Here is a 20,105-nt window from a genome sequence, read left to right as displayed (position 1 = left end):
TGCATTTTCTGATTCTAGAAAACTCAGATGGCTGAGAAATAATTCTGTATTAAAGAATATCTTAATATTTAATAGATATCACTAAATGGGAACCACTATAAATATGTTATTCTGGACAAATGGAGAAAACATCCAACAAGTGGATGGACAAATGACTGAATTCAAGAGAGCCATCAAAATTTATGCGGCGCGATGCCACTTACTTCCCTCCGATGATTTTGTTTTCTAAAGCTACATTTTAAAAATTGGTATAAGAATAGTGAGACCCTGTCTCAATTAAACCCGATGATGGGGTGGGCACCCTGCTGTGGGCATCATTACATGTGAACCAGTTTACAGTGACTATACTGGCTACTGTTCTTCCAAATACTTCATACTTATGGGACTTGTTTCAGATAGTGCTGAAATATGGGAACACTGTGACAGTTGAATGTCCCTGGTTCAAAATGCTCAGACCATAGGGTTTCAGGTTTCCAACTATTATGGAGTTTGGGATATTTACGTGTTCATAAAAAGGTATCTTGGGGATAGGACTCAGTTCAAACACAGACATCATTTAAGTTCCATATTCATCTTATGCCTGTGACCTGAGGGCAATTTTATTCTCTATGTTTATTTTGTGTGTGCAACAAAGTCCAAAATTTTCAGATTTTGAAGTATTTCAGGTTATGGATTTTTGGAGTAAGGGATGCTCAACCACGTATGTCAGTCATGTCAGTGAAGTCAAATGCCGTACCCCCATCAGTGTGTATCAGGTCGGTAGGATGTCTGTTGGTTGGTCTGCCCCGTCCCAGATCTGCAGGTAATCTCTGTGATACAGCTTTGTACCAGAGAGAGCAAGATCCAAGGGAGACCCTTACTCCTCTGTGTGGTGGAAACAAAGGCTTGCTGTCTGTGAGGAAGGCACGCTTCAGTATGACTGTGCAAGGAATATGGTTCCATTACTGTAAAGAGATTGTTTCTTCTAAACCATGCCAGCATGCGAGTCTTTCTCAATAGCCAACCTTTGTCTCTGCCGCTGTTTGTTAGCACAGTCCCTGCTGCCCTGAAGGGGAAGTCACCGTTTTTCTACTTCTGATTCTAACCAGGAATGTTGAAAAACAAGCAGGAGTCCCTGCCCCAAAGATGCCACCCGTACCAACCTCCATAGCAAGATTTGAACCTGAAGACACTGGTCTCCCACCTCTCTGCCCACTGTCATCTTCCACTCCTACCCCAACACACACGCACCTGGACTTACTCAGGAGTGCCAGTTCTCTGAGCTCCGTACAGTGAGGGTGCAGGAGAACCAGGTACTCAGCAAGCTTTCTAGTCAGTGTTTCTCACTCGGGCGGGCCCCTGCCTCCCTGGGGAGACCTCAGAAGCTCCTACCCTCCCATGATGCTGTGGATGCAGCTTTTACTGGTCCACTTCAAAGGGCTCAGGGCAGTAGCCTAGGACTTGGCCTCAGTGAGCATTTTGAGCCACATCTAAGAGACCATAGCAAAACAAGTCACTTAGTGCAGGCGGGATTCCTAGGAAGCCAGAATCGACTGATTCTGACAGATTATTTGTTTGGTTGTTTGTTTTTACAGGACGAAGAAAGTCGCAAGGGAAATCTTCAAAGGTAAGTAAAATTGATTGCTAAATTCGAAACCTTTTGCTTTTAAGGATCCACTGTTTTGATGCAGTGTTTGTGGGTACTCTCCAAAATAATTTACAGTGAGTAGTAGCAGCTTTAAATTGTTTTGTAGATTAGTATTAGCAAAAAGGCAATGTGTGCTAGCTTGTGTCTTAGGATAAGAACTGTGTTTGCCATGTCCGGAGGAGCGCTTGAAAAAAAACCAGTCCTTCTAAGGTCTATGGAGACTTTCTTATGGGCGGTTAGAAAACCACTCTGTTTCTGAGGCGTCCTTCATGGCAAATGGGGGATTTGTTTTGTGGTTGCAGTCTTCCCTGTCTTCCCTGCTGTGAGTTCCAAAGGAAACAGACCTTAGCTGCGACCTTCGTGTTAGCTGCATCCAGCTTCCTGCTTCACAGCCTGTGCTCTCTGGCTTTGCCTTTCCTTCCCTCCGTAGACGGATGTGTGTTATCCCCATTGTGACCTGTGTCTCTGGTTGTTTGCCGCTGTCAGCTCCCCTCATCTCATTTTCCCGGTGATCTTGGAGGCTGTAAATGACTGTCTCCTTTGCAGCCTAGACCATCTGTTTCCACAGAACCCAGAGTTGCCCAGACGTGGTGCCCTTCTTTGTCTTCCCCAGGCAATGCAAGTATACTCATGGGTCTGGGCTCTGGTAGTGAACTGCATATGCCTCTTGCTGTGTTTCCGTGGATCAGGGACGTAAGTGCTTTGGGCCGAAGTTGCTTCATCTGTAAATAGAGGAGTCAGATTCTTTGAAAAATTTTGTTGTTGTTTTCTTTGTGGAGTTCACGAGTATGAACACACAGGAAGCCAGAGAAGCAGCGCACACGGTTTAGCTGTCGCTCCACCAACTGCTATGCCCCATCCACAACAGCAATCGCTCTGTGTCCAGATGAAGGCTCGCGTCGTTCGCTTTTGATACCCAGGCCTCCCATCTCCCTCTTCCTTTTTGCGCTGTAACTGAGTTTTCATCTTACTGGCTTCTACTGATTTCAGAAGTAGTCAGCATGGGGTTTGCAAATTTTAAGTAGCATCAAATGTCTGAGACAAAACAATGAAGGTGCTGGTCCCTTTTCAGGCCATGTGGCCCCTGACTTCTAGCCATGTTGGGGTCCTGCCTTATCTCTTGCACCAGGAGGCACCCGCCCATGCTTCCAGTGCATCCTAGTCTTGTTTCATCAATGTGGCCGTTTCTAAGGTCCACACCCCTCCATTCTTTGTCATCTCTGTGCTCCTCCATCCAGCTAGCCCCACAAAGCTCCCACCCGTGACTGCCACTAGTGGTTCAGTGTAGCAACCATTGAACATTTAGACTTGCTCACAGGACAGCCTCAGTCTGGCCTTCCTGTTACTACCAGGTTCTATAGAGAGTGATGTGGGTACCAGGCATGGGATCCCTTCTGGTGTGGCTAGGACTGAGTTAGAACCCTAGGTCGAGCTGAGAGGAAATGGATCTGGTAGATGGTAAGTGGGTGTCCGCCTTGCCTGCCACTTCTGCTGCAGCTGGAGCGATTCCGTCACCTGAGTTGGTGGGCACCCCCGACCCCCAGCCTCTGACCGTTTGTCTTCCCTGGTGGATAGGCAAGCCACATGAAGACCCCACCCACCTCCTGATGTGTCCAATTTGCCACCCCACCACCTCTGTGAAGACTGAAAGAAGGATGGAAAACATTCACCAAGTTTCTGTCAGATTGGAACATGAGAAGCTGAAATGCTGGCACTGAGGATCTGCCTTCACAGTCATACCCATTGGACCATGGCTACCCAAGTCCAGCTCTTGTCACCCACCTACCTTCCCCCTTTACCGTCGTTCATGTGCCTGAGGGAATGTTCCTCCTCTAGAGGACAGAAAGAGCTAAACACACACACACACACACAGAGAGACAGAGACAGAGACAGAGAGACACAGAGAGAGAGAAAGGGGGGGAGAGAGACCGACCGACCCCACTTGGCTATATAGAGGAAAGCTGAGAGAGAAGGCGAGGATGCCCCTTACTAAACTGGGTGGGTTTGATCATATTCTTGGTTGAAACAAGACTCAAAACTGATCAGGATTTCCACTTCCCTATTTCCTCCGACATCTTCCCAATGGCCTTTGGAGACTTCCACCCAGTGGAGGATGTGGCAGTTTGGATGAAAGAGATGAGAACCTGTAAATGTTTCACCAGGATCTCTCTTTCTCTGTGTGTACTATGGCTCATAGTAGCTAGAGAGTTTGGCGTGTTCATCTTCACAGGTTCATGGAAGCCAGCAGAGAGTGGTCCTCCATAGTGGCTTAAGTGGCCAGACCACGGTCTGGAATTAGCTATGTCGGTGGTTAAGATAATCCACGTCTGTGTGGCCATGGAGGAAGTAGCTCTATTCAATTCAGACCAAGGCAAGACTGCAGGCACAATTGCAGAGCTGTACAACTGTGGGCATTTATGGGATGAGCGTCACAACCATGCAGGAGATGGAGTGACTGGCTGTATTTTTAAGAGGCAGGTAAAGGTAGGCACCTCCGTGGGTACATTTTGTGTAGAGTACAGTCCAGGAGCTGACCCCTGTTCTGCTTTTTTCCCAGGGCTGTGTCTGTGTCCTGTATGTCTGAATTCCAGCGTCTGATGGACGTCTCCCCATTCCTGCCTGAGAAGGGCCTACCATCTGCCAGCAGCAAGGAGGATGTCACTCCACCCCTGTCTCCCGATGACCTGAAGTACATCGAGGAGTTCAACAGCAAAAACTGGGACTATACTTCCCCAAGGGCTGGGACCGATAGGCCTCCCGACCTCTGGGCAGACAGGACCGAGGTGGGGCGGGTAGGACATGACTCCACCACAGAGCCTTTCCCTGACTCCTCCTGGTACCTGACCACAAGTGTCACCATGACGACAGACACCATGACCAGCCCAGAGCACTGCCAGAAGCAGCCACTGCGGAGCCATGTCCTCACCGAGCAGTCTGGGGTGCATGTGTTGCACAGCCCCCCTGCTGTCCGCCGGGTTGACAGTATCGTGTCGGGTGGTGAGGGCAGGAGCCGAGTGGACCCCGAGGGCCCCTTTCCTATGAGCAGAGCAAGAGGGAACCTGGCAGATGCCAAGGGAGGTCATCCGGAACCTGTGCTCAACAGGTGGCCTTGCACCCCGCCCAGACACCCCCGAGACTATGTGGAGGGGTCTCTCCGCCCCCTAGAGAAACCTGTCTGCCCCTCACTAGGGTTCCCCTCCCCACTGCACAGCCTAGATATGTCTAAGAACATGAGTGACGACATGAAGGAGGTGGCCTTCTCTGTCAGGAACGCCATCTGCTCTGGTCCCGCTGAAACACAAGTCAGGGACATGGCCTGCCAGACCAACGGGTCCAGGACAGCAGGAACACAGACCGTCCAGACAATCAGTGTGGGCCTGCAGACTGAGGCCCTACGTGCCAGCGGCGTCACCAGCAGCCCCCACAAGTGTCTCACGCCAAAAGCCGGAGGTGGCACCACACCCGTGTCTTCTCCTTCCCGAAGCCTTAGGAACAGACAGGTGGCCCCTGCCATCGAGAAGGTGCAGGCCAAGTTTGAACGCACCTGCTGCTCCCCAAAGTATGGTTCTCCCAAGCTTCAGAGGAAGCCCCTGTCCAAAGCTGATCAGCCAAATAGCAGGACCTCGCCAGGCATGGCCCAGAAAGGGTTCAGTGAGTCAGCCTGGGCCCGCTCCACCACCACGAGGGAGAGCCCTGTGCACACCACCATCAACGATGGTCTCTCCAGCCTCTTCAACATCATTGACCACAGTCCTATTGGGATGCGAGCTGGGAGCCGTTCCCGCTCCGCAGAACCTCGACAGGAGCCGGGTCCAGGCCAGGAAACGGGCACCAGTTCCCGAGGAAGGTCCCCCAGCCCCCTAGGGGTGGGCTCAGAGGTGTGCAGGGAGGATGGGGGAGAGAACACACCAGTCAGACAGGACTTATCTGCTCCCCCTGGCTACACGCTCACTGAGAATGTAGCCCGGATCCTCAACAAAAAGTTGTTGGAGCATGCCTTAAAGGAGGAGAAGAAGCTAGCCGCCCATGGCCCCTCAGGTCTCACCAGCGACAGCCACAGCGGAGAAGCAGGACCAGCTGAACCAGGATCCATGGAGGTAAACTGGGTACCGCTCCATCTCCCATTAGCTCCGCCTTTAGCTGCCTAGCTTAGAAAGGCCAGGGTGGGTCCTTGGGCACTGGTTTCAGGAATCCTTGTAAGTTGGCAGGAATGCAGTGAACCGTGAAGTGGAACAGGTAGAAAGACACACCCTGAGTAACTTACAGAAGAGATTACTTTTACTGTCCTCAAAATCATGAGGATGTAGTTTGGTCCGACTGTCGTCTGGTCTGGGTTAGCCTTTCTCTCTGGGTCTAGGAGCTGTACCTGCAGCACACTGTCTTTCTCTCTGTGTGACTCGGTGCAAGGGTGAAAACTGAGTGCGTGAAAACCATGCGTGCACGTGTGTCTGTCTACCTGTCAGGACCTCCACGCTTTGTGTGGGCTTCATGAGGAGCGTGTTCTAGTGTATTTGAGCCACACAGACACAAAACCCTTCCGTTGGGAACTACAAGAATAGCTTTTGGGTTCTCGGGCCACCTCAGTAGAGACCGGCAGACTGTCATCTTATAAGCCACCCTTCTTCATTGGACTCAAGTCATGGATAGAGTAAAAACGGTGCCCCGACAGAATGTGACAATGGCGACACAAATCTGTCAGCACTGAATTCCATTCTTATGCATGTACCTATATATCCACTTGTGATCTTGCACTGGAAGATAAAAACAAAGCAAACAAATTAAAAACCACACAAGGAAACAAGGAAACCCACGGGTCTGGTGATACACAGCTTCGATCCTAGCACTCAGGAGACAGAGGCGGGTTTATTTCCAAGTTCTAGGCCATCCAAGGCTGCATAATGAGAGCCTATCTCAAAAGCAAGGAAGAAATCCTATGTCCACAGCAAAACGAAGCAGCGTGATATTGAGCGGTGACGGCAGTGGGGATTGGTGCCTCACTGTTAGTGCAGTGCTGACGGAGCAGAGCTGTCCAGTAAGCGATCCCGTGACGGCTGTCCCTGGGAGCCTGGATGTGCCTGTGTTCATGAGCATCATCCAAGCCCAGCCACTCCCACATAGAGCACTGGCAGGGGCAGACAACTGCAGGGTGTCAGGCTGCCCACTGCTTCCTTGTAGCTCTGGCTTCCTGGGTGACAGGAGGGGAAAGGTGTATTCCCTTTGCCACTTGCCACAAATTGCTCACAGGGGAGAAATGATTAGGTTCCCGGTCCAGCCCTCGGAGGAGGAATTAACTCAAAAGACAGAGTTCAAACCAGTAGGGCAGGCCTTGCTGATTTTGACTTTTGGCTGTAGAAATGGCAGGACCATGAGCTGCTCTTCCCAAGGTCTGAGTTCTAGGGACAGATTTCTTTTTCTTAAGAGTTTCATAATGTAATTATAATTCATTATTTAATAATTAATAATCAATTATTATCATAATTTAACTGGGGATTGTGTGCAGTTTCAGAGGTCTAGGCCAGTGTCATCATGGTGGGAAGCACGGCAGAATGCAGGCAGCCGTGGTGCTGGAGAAGGAGCCGACAGTTCTACATCGGGACCCACAGGCAGCAGGAAGAGAGGGACTCTGGGCCTGACTTCACATTTTGAAACCCACCTCCAGTGACACACTTCCTCCAACAAGGCCACACCTCCTAATCCTTCTCAAGTAGTGCTAGTCTGTGATGACTAAATATTAACATATATGAACCTATAGGGGGCCATTCTTATTCAGACCACCACAGCTCACTCCCTGGCCCCCATGGACTTGTAGCCAGATCATAATGCTAAATGCATTCAGCCCAGCTTCAGAAGGGACCGATTTCTTACGTGCTCTGAAAAGAAAGGATATTGCAGGATAAGAGTTTTCAGGTAGCAATGGTGTCTTCTCTGAGCTTTTTACCCCCAAACCTCAGGAGCCCTCAGTTGTGGCTTGGGAGGTAGGTCTCTTTGTAGATGAATATGTTGCCTTTGGTTAAAGCAGAACTGTTCTTCGAGCATTGTCAATTGGCTGTCTTGTGTTTCTACTCATCTTAGAGACCAAGTAGAAGTTAAGTTTGGGAACCAAGGGACCTTTGTATTCTTGACAGCGAATGAGAAAATGGGTGACACAGATTTGATAGAGATGACACGTGCTTTAATGGAGTCAAAGCCTAAGATGCAATACCCATGCTGTCACGGTGGTCACCCCGCACTGCCCTTATTTTCCAGAAACTATGTGTTTAGATTCTTATTTGTGCATGTGCATGTGAACACACACAGACAGACACGCATACATGCACACACACATGCCATTTTGACTACCAAACAAGCTGAGAGTCACGACAGGAGCACAGGTGGGTTCAGAGTCCAAGAACCCGCGGGGAGACTCACTGACAGCATTTCCAGGCCATGGGCTCATATCCCCCTTTTCTTAGCAGCTTGCTTGTTCTGGGTGCCAGCAGAATCCTGCTTGGTTGGACCCCACATAATGGGCGCGTTGGGAATCACGCCTTATCTCAGTGAATTTGTGGGGTTCTGGCTTTGACACTCAGCACAGAAGTGTCGCAGGTGTTCTCCCTGCCTGTGCCAAGCATCCTGTGTGGCATTGCCACTGGAATCTCAACACACGAGAGACAAGAAGTGTCCCTTCCTTGCTTCCCTCTCACCCCACAAGTGGCCTTGGCCTCTCTCCTGAAGCTTGGCAGCAAAGTGGAGATGTGCCAAGAGAATGCTCTGGCATTCTTCCCTCCCAGAGCCAAATGTAGGGTGGAGGGGACGTTTGAGCACGGGCAGCCATAGCTTGTGACTAGAACAAGCCAGGCTGTGTACCCGGCCGTGCCACTTTTACCCTTCCCTTGGTCCCATGAGTGCCATCAGAGAGCTAAGGGACCACTGCCCGTCCTTGGTTCTGCTCCCTTCTTCAGCCTGTTGCTACATGACAGAAGACAGTCTTGCCATGGCCGCCTCCTCCTGCCTCTACCCGGCCTGCCTCTGAGTGAACCCAGGGACCACGTTCTCTCTTGGAGGCCACCTTGGAGCAGGGACTATACTTGTACTGTTCTTCTGTTTGAAACGAACTTTCCAACCGACTTGGTTTTCTCTCCTTTTTCTGTCTGTCTGTCCAGAACCAAACTGTCTTACTAACTGCCCCATGGGGACTCTAGCCCTGCCTGCCTCACACTGTAAGTGCCTCCTTCCTCACTTCCCTCCGTCCAGAGAGTTGTGTGTGTAGCTGATGTACTCATAGTTGAATTCATCACCATCTGTGGAGATCCACGCTCATCCCCGGGAACAGACACTGAGTGCAGATACCCTGCTTTGAGTGCCTCTAGGGTCGAACACTTAGCATGTAGATTCTGCTGAGGTTTCTCCTCTCATGGAGTTTGCAGTTGAGAAGGGACATTGACTGGGGGGGGGGGGGGCGTCTCAGGCACAACTCAAGTCTTTGTGCCCAGCGTCTGTTGGTTCCGACCCACCCACCGCTGCTTACTGACCTTTCAGTTGCATCTGTGTGTTGCTGTGTGCTGGGCTGTGTTGAGCCTTCTCCATTTTTTTTTTATTTTTTCATACTACCATACCAGAAAGAATAAATCCAAATAGATCTTGTCTTTTCAAGTGAGTCTATTGGCCGAAAAGTAAGTTCTTGCTAAGGATTGGCTGAATGGATCATAGCAGGGACATCCCTGTTCCCTATATTTTTGAGAACTCTGGGATTGGCCTTCAGAGCCTGAACCGAGTGAGGCCAGTGAGAAAGCACATGTTTTGGGTTGAGTCAAGGATGTAGTCACCCTCCTAATCTACCAGAAGTTAAGAACTAACATAGAGCCACGCTGTACGTGGTGACGCGCACCTTTAATCCCAGCCCTGGGGAGGCAGAGACAGTGGATATTGGTGAGTTTGAGGCCAGCCAGGGCTACATAGTGAGATCCTGTCTTGGGGGTGTGGGAGACGTAGCCACCATCAGATAAAAGTCGTGTTCCCATGGCAGGAGGAGAGGGTGAATAGCCAAGGAAGTGATGGGAAGGACCATTTTTCCACACAGCCACCTCACTGGCTTATGGGTAAAGGCCAGCATCATTCGTTTATGTGTGCTGGTGTCTTGCTAAGGAAATGTTAGTTTCTGTGACATCATGGCTGCACATTTCTTCCTGCACAGACAGGTGATAGTAAGGAGTGTGTGATGATCTCTGAGCTGGTTCTGTTCAGCCTCAGTGGGAAGAAGGGGCAGGATGGGCCTGTAGCAGCAGCCACACCAACTGCAGCTAACATGCACATGCTCACTCCTACGGTGGTGGGAGCAGGGACATGGATTTCACAAACTGTATTCACCCTCCCTGGGTACTGTGAGGTGAGGTAACGAGACACGGATACAGTCCCACCTTGACGTCGTGTGTACCCACATGGCAGCTACGAGTACATCCTGGCTGTGGCTGCACCATTGGCATAAATGGCCCAGGGAAGATTCTCCTAGGTCAGGGAAGAGGCCTACCAAAAGGAGGCATCTGATGGAATGGTCTCAGTGTTTCCTTTTTTGCTGGCCCCGCAGGGATGAGGGAAAGACTGCTCCATTACTCCATCGCTCTTACAGAAGCCTGTGGCTCCCTTGCTGCTCTTGGGTCATGACATCCTCGCTGACCATCTCCGAGCGTCCTGTCATGTCTTCATCTTGTCCCCAAAGCCATCGCCTGCCCATTGGACATGGCGTCTGTCCCTTCCATCCCCTCTGTTCCTGATCTCTTCATTCTGGGTCCTTCATTGTCATGTTAAATCCTCCAGTTCATCTCTTGGTTTCCTTTGTGGGCCCTCATTCCGTGACACTGTGCGTGTGCCTTTCATTACTTAATATATCACCCCCTCCGGACCTGTGTGAGCGTCATCCACGGTTCACTGCGTGACACAGCCTTCCGCCCTTCTGTGTGTCCATAACTTCCATGTTTGGACATCCCTGTTCACTGACTGGCAGGCTAGGAACACGTAGGTCCACAGCCCTTTTAAACAAGCGAACAACTACAGATGGTTGCACCATGCCTGAGTGGTCAGCACTCAGCCTGTCACAGTGGCTGGAACACAAGCGTGTGAGCAGGGTCTAGTCCTAGTTCAGACTGCTACCGTGGTGGCGAGTCACTAAAGAAAACTAGACCTCAATTAAAATTTCTGCCTGCAGCATTTTTTTTTTCCACACTGTGGGCGTTTGTTTAGCCTTCTGCCAGTCAGCTTGGAATAAACAGTGCAGAGTTCTGTTTGGCTCTCTTTGCTAATACAGCTGGGTTCCCCACCAGGTCTCTATGGGCCGCAGTAGACTGAGATCTCGCTACACTAACTCAGTAGTTGAAGGGATCCTTCAAGGAGCTCAAGGACGGGACTGGCACAGGGTGACCCCATTGCTACCTCATCTTCTCTGTGTTCGAGCCCAGTTCTGGAGATGCCCTACAAGCAGAACCATGTCCCCGTGTTTTGTTGTATTTTGTCGCAGTGTAAAAGGTCACGTGTCCTGTGTCGCCAGTCATCCATGTGGAGTGTTTTACTGGTCACTTTAGGTTACTCTCCACGCATGTCGTAATCATTCAGATGCTGTAGCCTCCTGGGCTGTTCCATTCGACTTCAGCATGTGTGATGTATGTTGGGGCCATGGCCCACGTGACACTCCAGGTCTGAATAACGCTGTCTCCCTCTCTCGGTTCTGAAGGAACTACCTTGTTCTGCACTCGCGCCATCCCTAGAGCCCTGCTTCTCCAGGCCGGAGAGACCAGCCAACCGCCGCCTTCCGTCCCGTTGGGCCCCACCCTCCCCCACTGCCTCACCGTCTCAGTCACCCGGAGACCGAGTGTCCTTGGAGGAACACAGTGAGGAGGAGCCACCAGAGGAGAAGCCACACCTGTGACGTGATGCAAGCTTGCATGAATTATCACCAGAATAATTCACTGTAATTTGCACAACCCGACCATCACCATCCACCCACCTCTGCCCCAAAGGGAAGATGTAGCTTTCTCAAGGTGAATGGATGTCTTTAAACACACACGGCTGCTGAATGTTCAACCTGGTAAACTGAGATGTTTCGGCCATGAAACAGAAAAAAATGTGCCTGTAATAATTTTTTTCATAGCTCAGAAAACTATTTTTGCCTCCATCTTTTTTACACACAATATATTAAACAAAAAGGTAAATAAGGTATAAATAGATTTAAGAGTTTTAATATGTACATCGTTAGAGATTCCGAGCGACCTTGTTCCCAATCCTGACTGCCTCTGTTCAATTTGCACTGTTTATTATGCTTGGGGTTCTCACTATTGAGTTCAGAGCATTCTAAGTTAAATTTCATTTTGTTCAGTGTTAGGATTTTTTTAAGAGTCTTTTTTAATGCTTGAGACTGCCCAACTCAGTGAACTCTTTGTAGTGAAAAGGCCACGAGGCCAGAAGACAAGAGCGTCTGTCATCTGAAAGGATGCAGGTCAACAATTGTGAAAAGGTACGGAGTCCATCGGATGGACTTAAGACTCACTGTGTGACCCATAAACTCTGCCTACCGCACATCCTCAGGCACCCACCTGTACATACCCTGCTCCGTCCCTGCCCTCAGACCCACTGTGCGTTGTTGCAAAGGTCCTTGTACCGCACTGTTACTGTCGGTCCCCTGTACCAATGAGATGGCAGCACCATTTTTTAAGTTATTGTTAAAATGTTAACTGGCAGTGTACAAAGCTCACTCAACATTTCCTTGTTTAAGGAAAAGCACTACAAAAAAAAAAAACCCATGAGGATGCCAAATGGAGACAAATGATGGTGCCTCAGAGTCTGTCTGAGCCCATGATGATACAGAAATAAAGCCCTTACAAGGAAGAAGCAAGGTCTTGGGTGTCACACTTCACTGCCCCCCCTCCCCCCGTCATCTTCAGCTCTAAAGGGAAAGTTTCTCCAGGTTTTCTGTCGCTGGCAGAGTGTAGGGAAAGGGGATATAGAGGAGGGGGCTGGTCACACATCTGGGGCCGCACCCTTGCGACATGGTATTGTCGCTTTCAGGACGTTGAAAGTCCAAGAAAATAAGTGGCTTTGTTTTCACTCCAGACACTAGAGCAGAGGACGGACACGTCCAGGTGGCTACCAACAAGTATAGGTGGCCAGCATCTTCCCTTCTAATCAGGAAAGGGAATAGATCCCAGCTACGAAGATGCTGCTGAAGAGCCCAGGCCTATTTATAGAGGCCAGAGCTTCTGGCTTTGATGCTTCATTAGCCCAACGGTTCTCTTCTTCGAAAGAAAAGGAAATAAGGTCTCTTCCCAGGGTCACACAGTGCCTCCTTTCAATGGTTTTCAAAGGCAGGTGTTAGTGGGAAGATGGGGCGGTTGGAACCTTGACAGCATGTTGGTGAAGTTAGTGATGGAGCACCGTGGAAGACAGCATTACAGTTCCTTTAACCCTCACACAGAGTTACTGCCTAGCCAGCCATCCCACGGCAGGTACACGATGCTTGTAAGTGGAAACAAGACTCATTTAGATGCCTTTACACCGCTTTTTACAGCGGTGTTGTTGTAACAGCCAGAAAGCCAGAACTAGCACACGTGTCCACCCGCACGTGAGGGGAGAAGCAAAATGTGAATTGTAGTGGGAAATTAGCTCGCAGCAAGGAAGGAGGACGCTCTGGTACACTCTTCATTGTGAACCTTGTAAGTGAGGTAAGTCAGGCACAAGTTAGGGATGGGTTCCCACTCGTGCTATTTACTAATGCAGGCCTTCTTAGGGACAAAATAGTGGTCACTGAGGGACTGAAGGCAGGAGAGATGGGAGCTGGCATGAAACGGTGGCAGGGTTTCAGTACAGGATGAAGAAAAGATGCTGGAAGTCAGCAGTGATGATAACATTGTCCAACAGTGAGAATGCGCTTCATGCCAGTGAGTTAACACTTTAAAGAGCCAACACAGTAACTCTTGCGGTTTTACCACAGTAAAGCCTTTTTAATGCAGAAAATAGAAATGTCACAGAATCACATTAGATGTAGCCACAAACAACTCGTCGGCAAAGGTGGGTTTTTTGGGGTTGGGGTGTGGCTCCATGGGAGAGTGGTCCTAGCATGTTTGAAGCCTTGGGATCGATCTCTAGCTTCAGAGACAGAAAGAGACATCGATGGGTGCACAGGAGCATTGTTTCCGCTGGGACCAGCAACTTACTGAGGGTGACAGCGTCGGGATTGCTGTCTCCACCTGTGCACCCTCTGTATCTTCACCCTCAGACAAGTATCCCGAGTATTGGCGGTGATGACCCCAGCAGTCAGTCCTGTGATTTTGGGGGTCCCTAGAGAAAGAGTTTCCACAAAGCTCAGACCCAATGGTCCTTATAACAACACATCAAGGATGCTATTACAATGCCGCCTGAGCCAATCATGGTGACAGGCTGGCCCTGCAAAGGATTCTGGGAGCTGTTGGAATAAAGGAAGAGGGTACTGCTATGAGACACCCCAAAAGTACAGGAAGAGGCTCTCGTCACCAGGATTGTGCCACCTGGATGGAAGAGGTAAGCTTCCGAGGCACAGCAGGGCCTGGGTTGGTGCAAACAGTATTATCACCATTTCCTTGTGGATGAGGGAGAGGTGTGGGGAAGCTTTAGTAAGAACAGCCTTATCAGGGAGCTGGCTGCTTGCAGTCCTTCCATAAATAAAGCCATCTGAACCTCCAAATACTTAGGTCTACTATGGAGCCACTGAAACTTTAAGAGCCAAGACAGCAGGATGAGATCATTTCCCACTGGTCCGTCCAGATGGACGCCAAGGCAGTTCTGTGGGTTTGGGGTCGGCTACAGAGGCAGAGCAGCTGCCTGCAGGGAAGGGCCCATCTCCACCAGCCAGCCTTCCTGTGCCAGCTGTTTGCATGTACTAAAGAAAGATGTGGCAGATTCCTGAGGCCCAGGAAGCAAGACTCACCCACCAGCGTGCCCTACCAATGGGGGGTGGCAGCTCCCAACAGCCGGGAGACCCCGACAAGCACAATCAAGGAGTGGGAGCCGCACCCTGGGTCCGACGTTTTCGTTTCAGAAAATAACACGCTATGGTAAGGTTTTCAAATGATGGATCTGGTTTTTATATCTTTGTACGTAACTCTAATTGTTTTTCTTTACCCTTTTTTTTTAAAAAAAAATAAAATGACCTAAGAGGTTTGCAGATACTTAATGTCATTAATTTTTACCGAGTACATCTAATGTTTTGGTATGCACAGTGTGATGCTCACTGCATACTCACCCTCGTGGCGAGAGCCCCTGAAATGGAGGGAATCTGGGTTTTTCTTAAAGAGCCTTGAACTCAACCCTCCTGCTGTGGCTTTCCCAGTGCTATTACAGGCTGTGTGGCACCACATCCGGCTCCAGACTCCAATTCTTTCAGCAAAATTCCCAAACACAGCCCAGCGTCACTGCAGCCTTTGTATCAGGTATTGGAGCTCCAGGCTTTATCAGACTTGGTGGTCAGTGTTCAGTTCCTGTTTTCTAAAAGCCACTGGAGAGGCCAACTGCTCGTTTCTAGTTTCTAGCTTGTTGTTGTTAGGTTGTGGTAAAATATATGTTGTATAAATTTTACCATTTAAGCCCTTGTTTTTGTTTTATGCTTTTTGAGACAGGGTCACTACTCCCTGTGTAGACCAGACTAGCCTAGAACTCAAGAAATCTGCTTGCCTCTGCCTCCCAAGTGCTGGGATTGAAGGTGTGTGCCTCCACACGTGGGATTTAAACCATTTTAAAAGGTACTTTTCAGTGGTAGTAAATACACAGTGTTTTGCCAACCATTACCCCGTCTTGCAGACACCCCACAAAGCCCCAGAAGCATTAGCTGCCCCTTCCCTGCATGCATCAACTTGCTTTCATTCTTCAGGGTCTTGCTTACTTAAGAACTCTCTCGTAGGTGGGTATTCTATAGACTGTGTGGCCTTCTAGGTCTGGCTTTTTTCACTTAGCACAGAGGTTTCAGGGTTCCTCCATGTTGTACAAGTAACAGGACTTCATTGTTGTGTTGAAGACAGGTTTCTCTTAGTATTCCTGGCTGTCCTGGATCTCACTCTGTAGACCAGGCTGGTCTCTGCCTCTTCATTGCTGGGATTAAAGGTGTGGGTCACTACCTCCTAGTTGACTTCATTCATTTTTATGGTGTATAATAATGCATTGTATTTTATGTATCCATTTAATAGTTGGTAGTATGTGTCTATTTTAAAAACAAAAGAAAACTTTTGGTCACCTTTGAAGAGCTGAAGCATTCCCTCCAAAGGAGAGGATTCACAGTGAGCAGCCAGGACCAGGCACTTTGGAGTCCTTAAACTTCCTTGTTGCGAGAGGCCCCCATTCTTAATACATTCGTCATGATTGTCTTTGATTACATACTGGCCTTTCAGCAACTCTTCTCTGTGAACACAGTGTAAATCAGTATCATGTATAGCAAGAACACAGGCTGAGTCATAGACAAGCTATTTTCATAAAATTGAAGACACTGCATGTTTAAAATCACTTGGGGCCCTAGAATCCGTATGGCAGTAAGAGCCAAAGACCTGGGGCCAAGTCCTGGTTCAAACCCTTGCAGCACCAGGCCACCCTTGTAAGGCTCAGTTGAAAAGCAGCAGCCGTGATGCCTGCTTCACTAGGACAGTGTCAGGATTAAGGTCTGCAGTTGAACCTACTGTGTGCAAGATACCATGTGCGGGTTAGCCAGCCATGGGGCAAGTGGATTAGCCCCTCAGCCTTATGGAGCCTTTGTTCTGGTGATGCAGAGCAAACAGGAAGGCTTGCTTGGTGGAGAGGGCACCTGCTACCAAGTGGGGCCTATTTTGCCTGCCGCTTACTATGCCATCCCTGAAGTCAGCCTATGCATGAGCCAGCCAAAGAGACTGGGAAGTTCTTGGGCTTAACTCAGCCTTCCTAGGGTTGCAATGCAGAAACAGGTGGTCTGGGCTGGGAAGGATGGAAGGCTGGAGGTGAGGAAGATGAAGAAATCAGTGTACATGAACTTAATGCCGCTCCTTTGGGTAGGGGTGGATATTCAGGAAATGGCAGTTAGTGTGACTCAAGGGCGGAGCTTGTGGCCCACCATGCCAAGGTCATTCATCAGTCATGGGTTACAGGCCCACAAAAGGAATCGGTGGCTCCAACAATTTCTAGCTAAACAAGAAAAGCTATTTCCAAATCCCATAACGAAACAAATAAACAAAAAAAAATCACCAAGCAGTTGTGGCACACGCCTTTGATCCCAGCACTCAGGTAGGCAGAAGCAGGCGGATCTCTGTGAGTCCAAGACCAGCCTGGTCTACAGAGTGAGTTCCAGGATAGCTAGAGCTGCACAGAGAAACCCTGTCTCAAAACCCCCCAAACAAACAAAGCATTCTTCACCAAGCTGGCAGTGCATTAAGTGACGTCTGTGACCAGTGGCAAAGCAAGGGTCTGGAAGGAAGCGAGCCGAGGCTTTGAGGTCTTCTCTGGATTTCAACGGAAACCACTTACTGTCCAGGTTTCAGTTAGGAAAGGAGAATGACTCATGTCTCCTACAAAAGAAAAAGGTATAAATAAATCTCATCGTGAGGAACTGTTATGCGACCCCACATGACCCTGACCTCCCAGGAAGTTGCCATTTGCGCGTGCGCAAGGGTGGGAGCGTATCTATAACAAGAAAATGCAGTCACTAGGCAGGGAAGAACCTGGTCAAAGTCCAGTGGGGAGGGAGGGTGAGTTCCATGTTAAGGTCGCTATGGCTGGAGGAGTAAAGGACTCTGGAGAGGGACAGAGGAGAAATCGGGACATGGGGAGACCTTAGAGAGGGCGTCCACAGGGAAGGGTTAGGGTACCAGGCCTTTTCTTCTGGGCCACCGACCAGCCCCCATATCACGACACATAGAGATTTCTTACTAGTTTTCAATGCCTGGCCTAGCTTACGCTCAACCTGCTTTTCTTTACCTTTTGCCTCGGTGATTTTTACTTTTCTCTCCTCCTGCTATCTTACTTTCACTGCTTCTGTGGCTGGCTGGAGACTGCCTGGCTTCTTGCCCGGGTTTGCCCCTCATTTTCGCCTCCTCTCTTGTTCTTTCTCAGGCCCAGATTTCTTCCCCTCTTTATTCTCTCTTCCTGTCAGCCCTGCTATTCTTTCTCTGCCTAGTAATTACTGTTCAACTCTTTCCTCGACCAATCAGGTGCCTTAGGCAGATAAGGCAAAACAAATGCAACACATCTTTACATAATTAAACACCCATCCTTACATCAGTAACAAATGCAGTATACCAAATGTAATGCACCTTTACACAATTAAATATTCCACAGCATAAACAAATGTAACACATCTTTACATAGCTAAATATTCCGCAACAGGCTGGGGTTTCCTGACGGGAGAAGAAAGGCGCTGTCAGATAATAAGCAAAGGAGTTCCCGAATGTTGTAAGCAGCAGAAGAGGAGGAGGTGGAGGCTTTCAGGACCAGGGCTGTGGTACTTAGTCAGGGAGGAAGGCGGGGTGGTCTGGGCAGATTCTGCAGTTGCTACAGTCGGGTTCACAAAGGAACAGGGCAGTGGGGTCTGCTGCAGAGAACCCACACACTGCCTAGGAACCCAAGAGCCACACCTAGTTGCTCAGTTAAAACCATTATTTATTCTGCTACCTCTGAGACCTGTCAACCTTTTTAAGACCTTCTCCTCCTCTCTCAGCTCCTCCCTCCAGGCACTAACAGCTAGGTTCTCTTTTGTGTTCTGTTTCTTTAAGGTTAGGCACTTGTAAGAAATCATTCGACATTTGTAACCTAGCAAAAGTAAGTATCTATTTGTTTGCTTGTTTGTTCTGTTCTGTTTTGTTCTATAAGGGGATGACTGAGGTCCCTGTATGTAGGGGTGGCTGGAGAGAGCTACAGTGGCCCAGCTGTCAGTGCTGCAACACAGTCTGAATGAAATGGTACCAAAGGGATCCTGGCCTTATTTCCCTAGCCCAGCCTGTCTCATTGCAAAGATTGGTGTTCCCTGATCTCCTAGCAAGCTAGTAGCCATCAGGAAAGCCCTTGGAGAACACACAAACCCTCAAATCCTCATAGTGATCCTGGAATGAATTTACATTCATCAGTGGCCCTGGGTTCACAAGGCAAACCCAGCTCACCTTTGTCCCCTACAAATATCATTTCAGATTAATTATGAAAGCAAAGACTAAAATAAGAGCATATAATAGTAAGTTAGATGTACCTAGTAATGCCTATTTTAATTCTGAGTTCCACATTTCCAGAGAGAGAGAAAGGAATTTATCTCTACAATGCTATTTTTGTGTCTTGAGTCCTTTCACTCAGGGAGATATGCTCCCAGATAACCTCAGTGAGCTCAGAGTAATCTGTGAAATGGATCTGTATGGAGTCAAGCATGCAGTGAGATGTGGGGAAGGCTGCCCAAGTGATTAGTCAGTGTTCTCTAAAGGAACAGAATGATAGACAGAATGATAGACTAGATAGATTGATAGATAGATAGATAAATAGATAGATAGATAGATAGATATAAAATTTGTGTGTGTGTGTGTGTGTGTGTGTGTGTGTGTGTGTGTGTGTACTGTGTTCCAGGTAACCCAACAAAGACTCCCACTAGAAAGGATAAAAATACCGCAACTGTTCCATCCATGAGGCTGAATGTCTCAACTGGCCCAGACTACAGCTGGAGTCCTGGCGGTTTCCTAGGGAACTGCTAGTCTTCAGTCTGCATTGGAACCTGGAAGAATTAGGTCCTAATCCCTCCATGGAATGCCTCAGCAACAGGATAGAAGGGTTTACCATGCAAGGCTGAGGGCAAGCAGGTGAAAGAAGAAAGTTCCCTTCTTTCATGTCCTTGAAGGTGTGGTCCAGATCTAGGGTGGTTCTTGCCCACTCAAATAAGCAAATCAAGAAAATCCCTTACTTCATGCCCAGTTGCTTGGGTTTTAGTTAATTACAGATATCTACTTGACAACCAGGATTGGCTCTCACGGCAGCTACGTAAGCAGGCCTGTTCACTGATGCTAAGCCCTGGCCCAGGCCTTTGAGAATACTAAGCTCATGATGGCCTTTCTCTTTCCCCAAGGTTCCTGATCCAGCCAAGAGAGTTCCTCTATCTGGGTCAACTCCAGCCTCCGTGTTTTCTCCTGAACCGAAAATACCTGCTCCTCTGAGGCTAGGTGGCTCATGTGCCAAGTAGAAAGAGGAGGCATCCTGGACAGGTTACAAGGATTGGACTGAGTGATGCTGGCTAAACAGTAAGCACCATAGTGAGAACTATGTACATGGGTTAAATAAATGAGTAGACAAGAAGCAAGTTGTAGCACAACGTGAAGAGTGCTGTAATGGTGCAGGCAAGTGTAGAGTGAGCATGTAAGGGACTGGTCCTGTCTAGGAGGTGGTGTAGAAAGATCTCACACTGTTTGCAAGTGTAGAGTGAGCATGTAAGGGACTGGTCCTGTCTAGGAGGCGGCACACTGTTGGCAAGCATAGAGTGAGTGTGTAAGGGACTGGT

At 48.9% G+C, this 20,105-nt stretch overlaps 1 protein-coding gene and 1 long non-coding RNA gene across 8 annotated transcripts in view; one reads left to right on the top strand and one right to left on the bottom strand.

The window, feature by feature from the left end:
* The window catches only part of Mtcl1 (microtubule crosslinking factor 1), a 122,994-nt gene extending 110,510 nt beyond the window's left edge, over window positions 1–12,484 (top strand). For 4 of the 7 annotated variants that reach the window (XM_087902435.1, XM_087902434.1, XM_087902436.1 and 1 more), the window contains 3 exons: window positions 1,575–1,606; window positions 4,185–5,724; window positions 11,331–12,484. In XM_087902435.1, the coding sequence (XP_087758561.1) occupies window positions 1,575–1,606; window positions 4,185–5,724; window positions 11,331–11,525 (1,767 nt within the window). In that variant the 3' untranslated portion in view covers window positions 11,526–12,484. Of the gene's footprint in view, window positions 1–1,574; window positions 1,607–4,184; window positions 5,725–8,769; window positions 8,827–11,330 lie in introns of all 7 variants that reach the window. The other 3 variants (XM_087902437.1, XM_087902439.1, XM_087902440.1) reach the window with 1 other exon arrangement.
* Window positions 12,485–13,578: 1,094 nt separating this feature from the next.
* LOC125401148 (uncharacterized) lies at window positions 13,579–19,285 on the bottom strand. Its single transcript, XR_007232229.3, has 4 exons — window positions 19,224–19,285; window positions 17,108–17,148; window positions 15,855–16,018; window positions 13,579–13,930 (listed from the first exon to the last, which is right to left on the bottom strand). It is a non-coding gene; the product is annotated as an uncharacterized LOC125401148 (long non-coding RNA).
* Between the last annotated feature and the right edge of the window lie 820 nt (window positions 19,286–20,105).

Source organism: Myodes glareolus, chromosome 27, assembly GCF_982192425.1.
Source record: "Myodes glareolus chromosome 27, mMyoGla1.1, whole genome shotgun sequence".
Classification (NCBI taxonomy): domain Eukaryota; kingdom Metazoa; phylum Chordata; class Mammalia; order Rodentia; family Cricetidae; genus Myodes; species Myodes glareolus.
The sequence above is the reverse complement of the archived record's forward strand: the minus strand, read 5'-3'. Positions and strand labels throughout refer to the sequence as shown.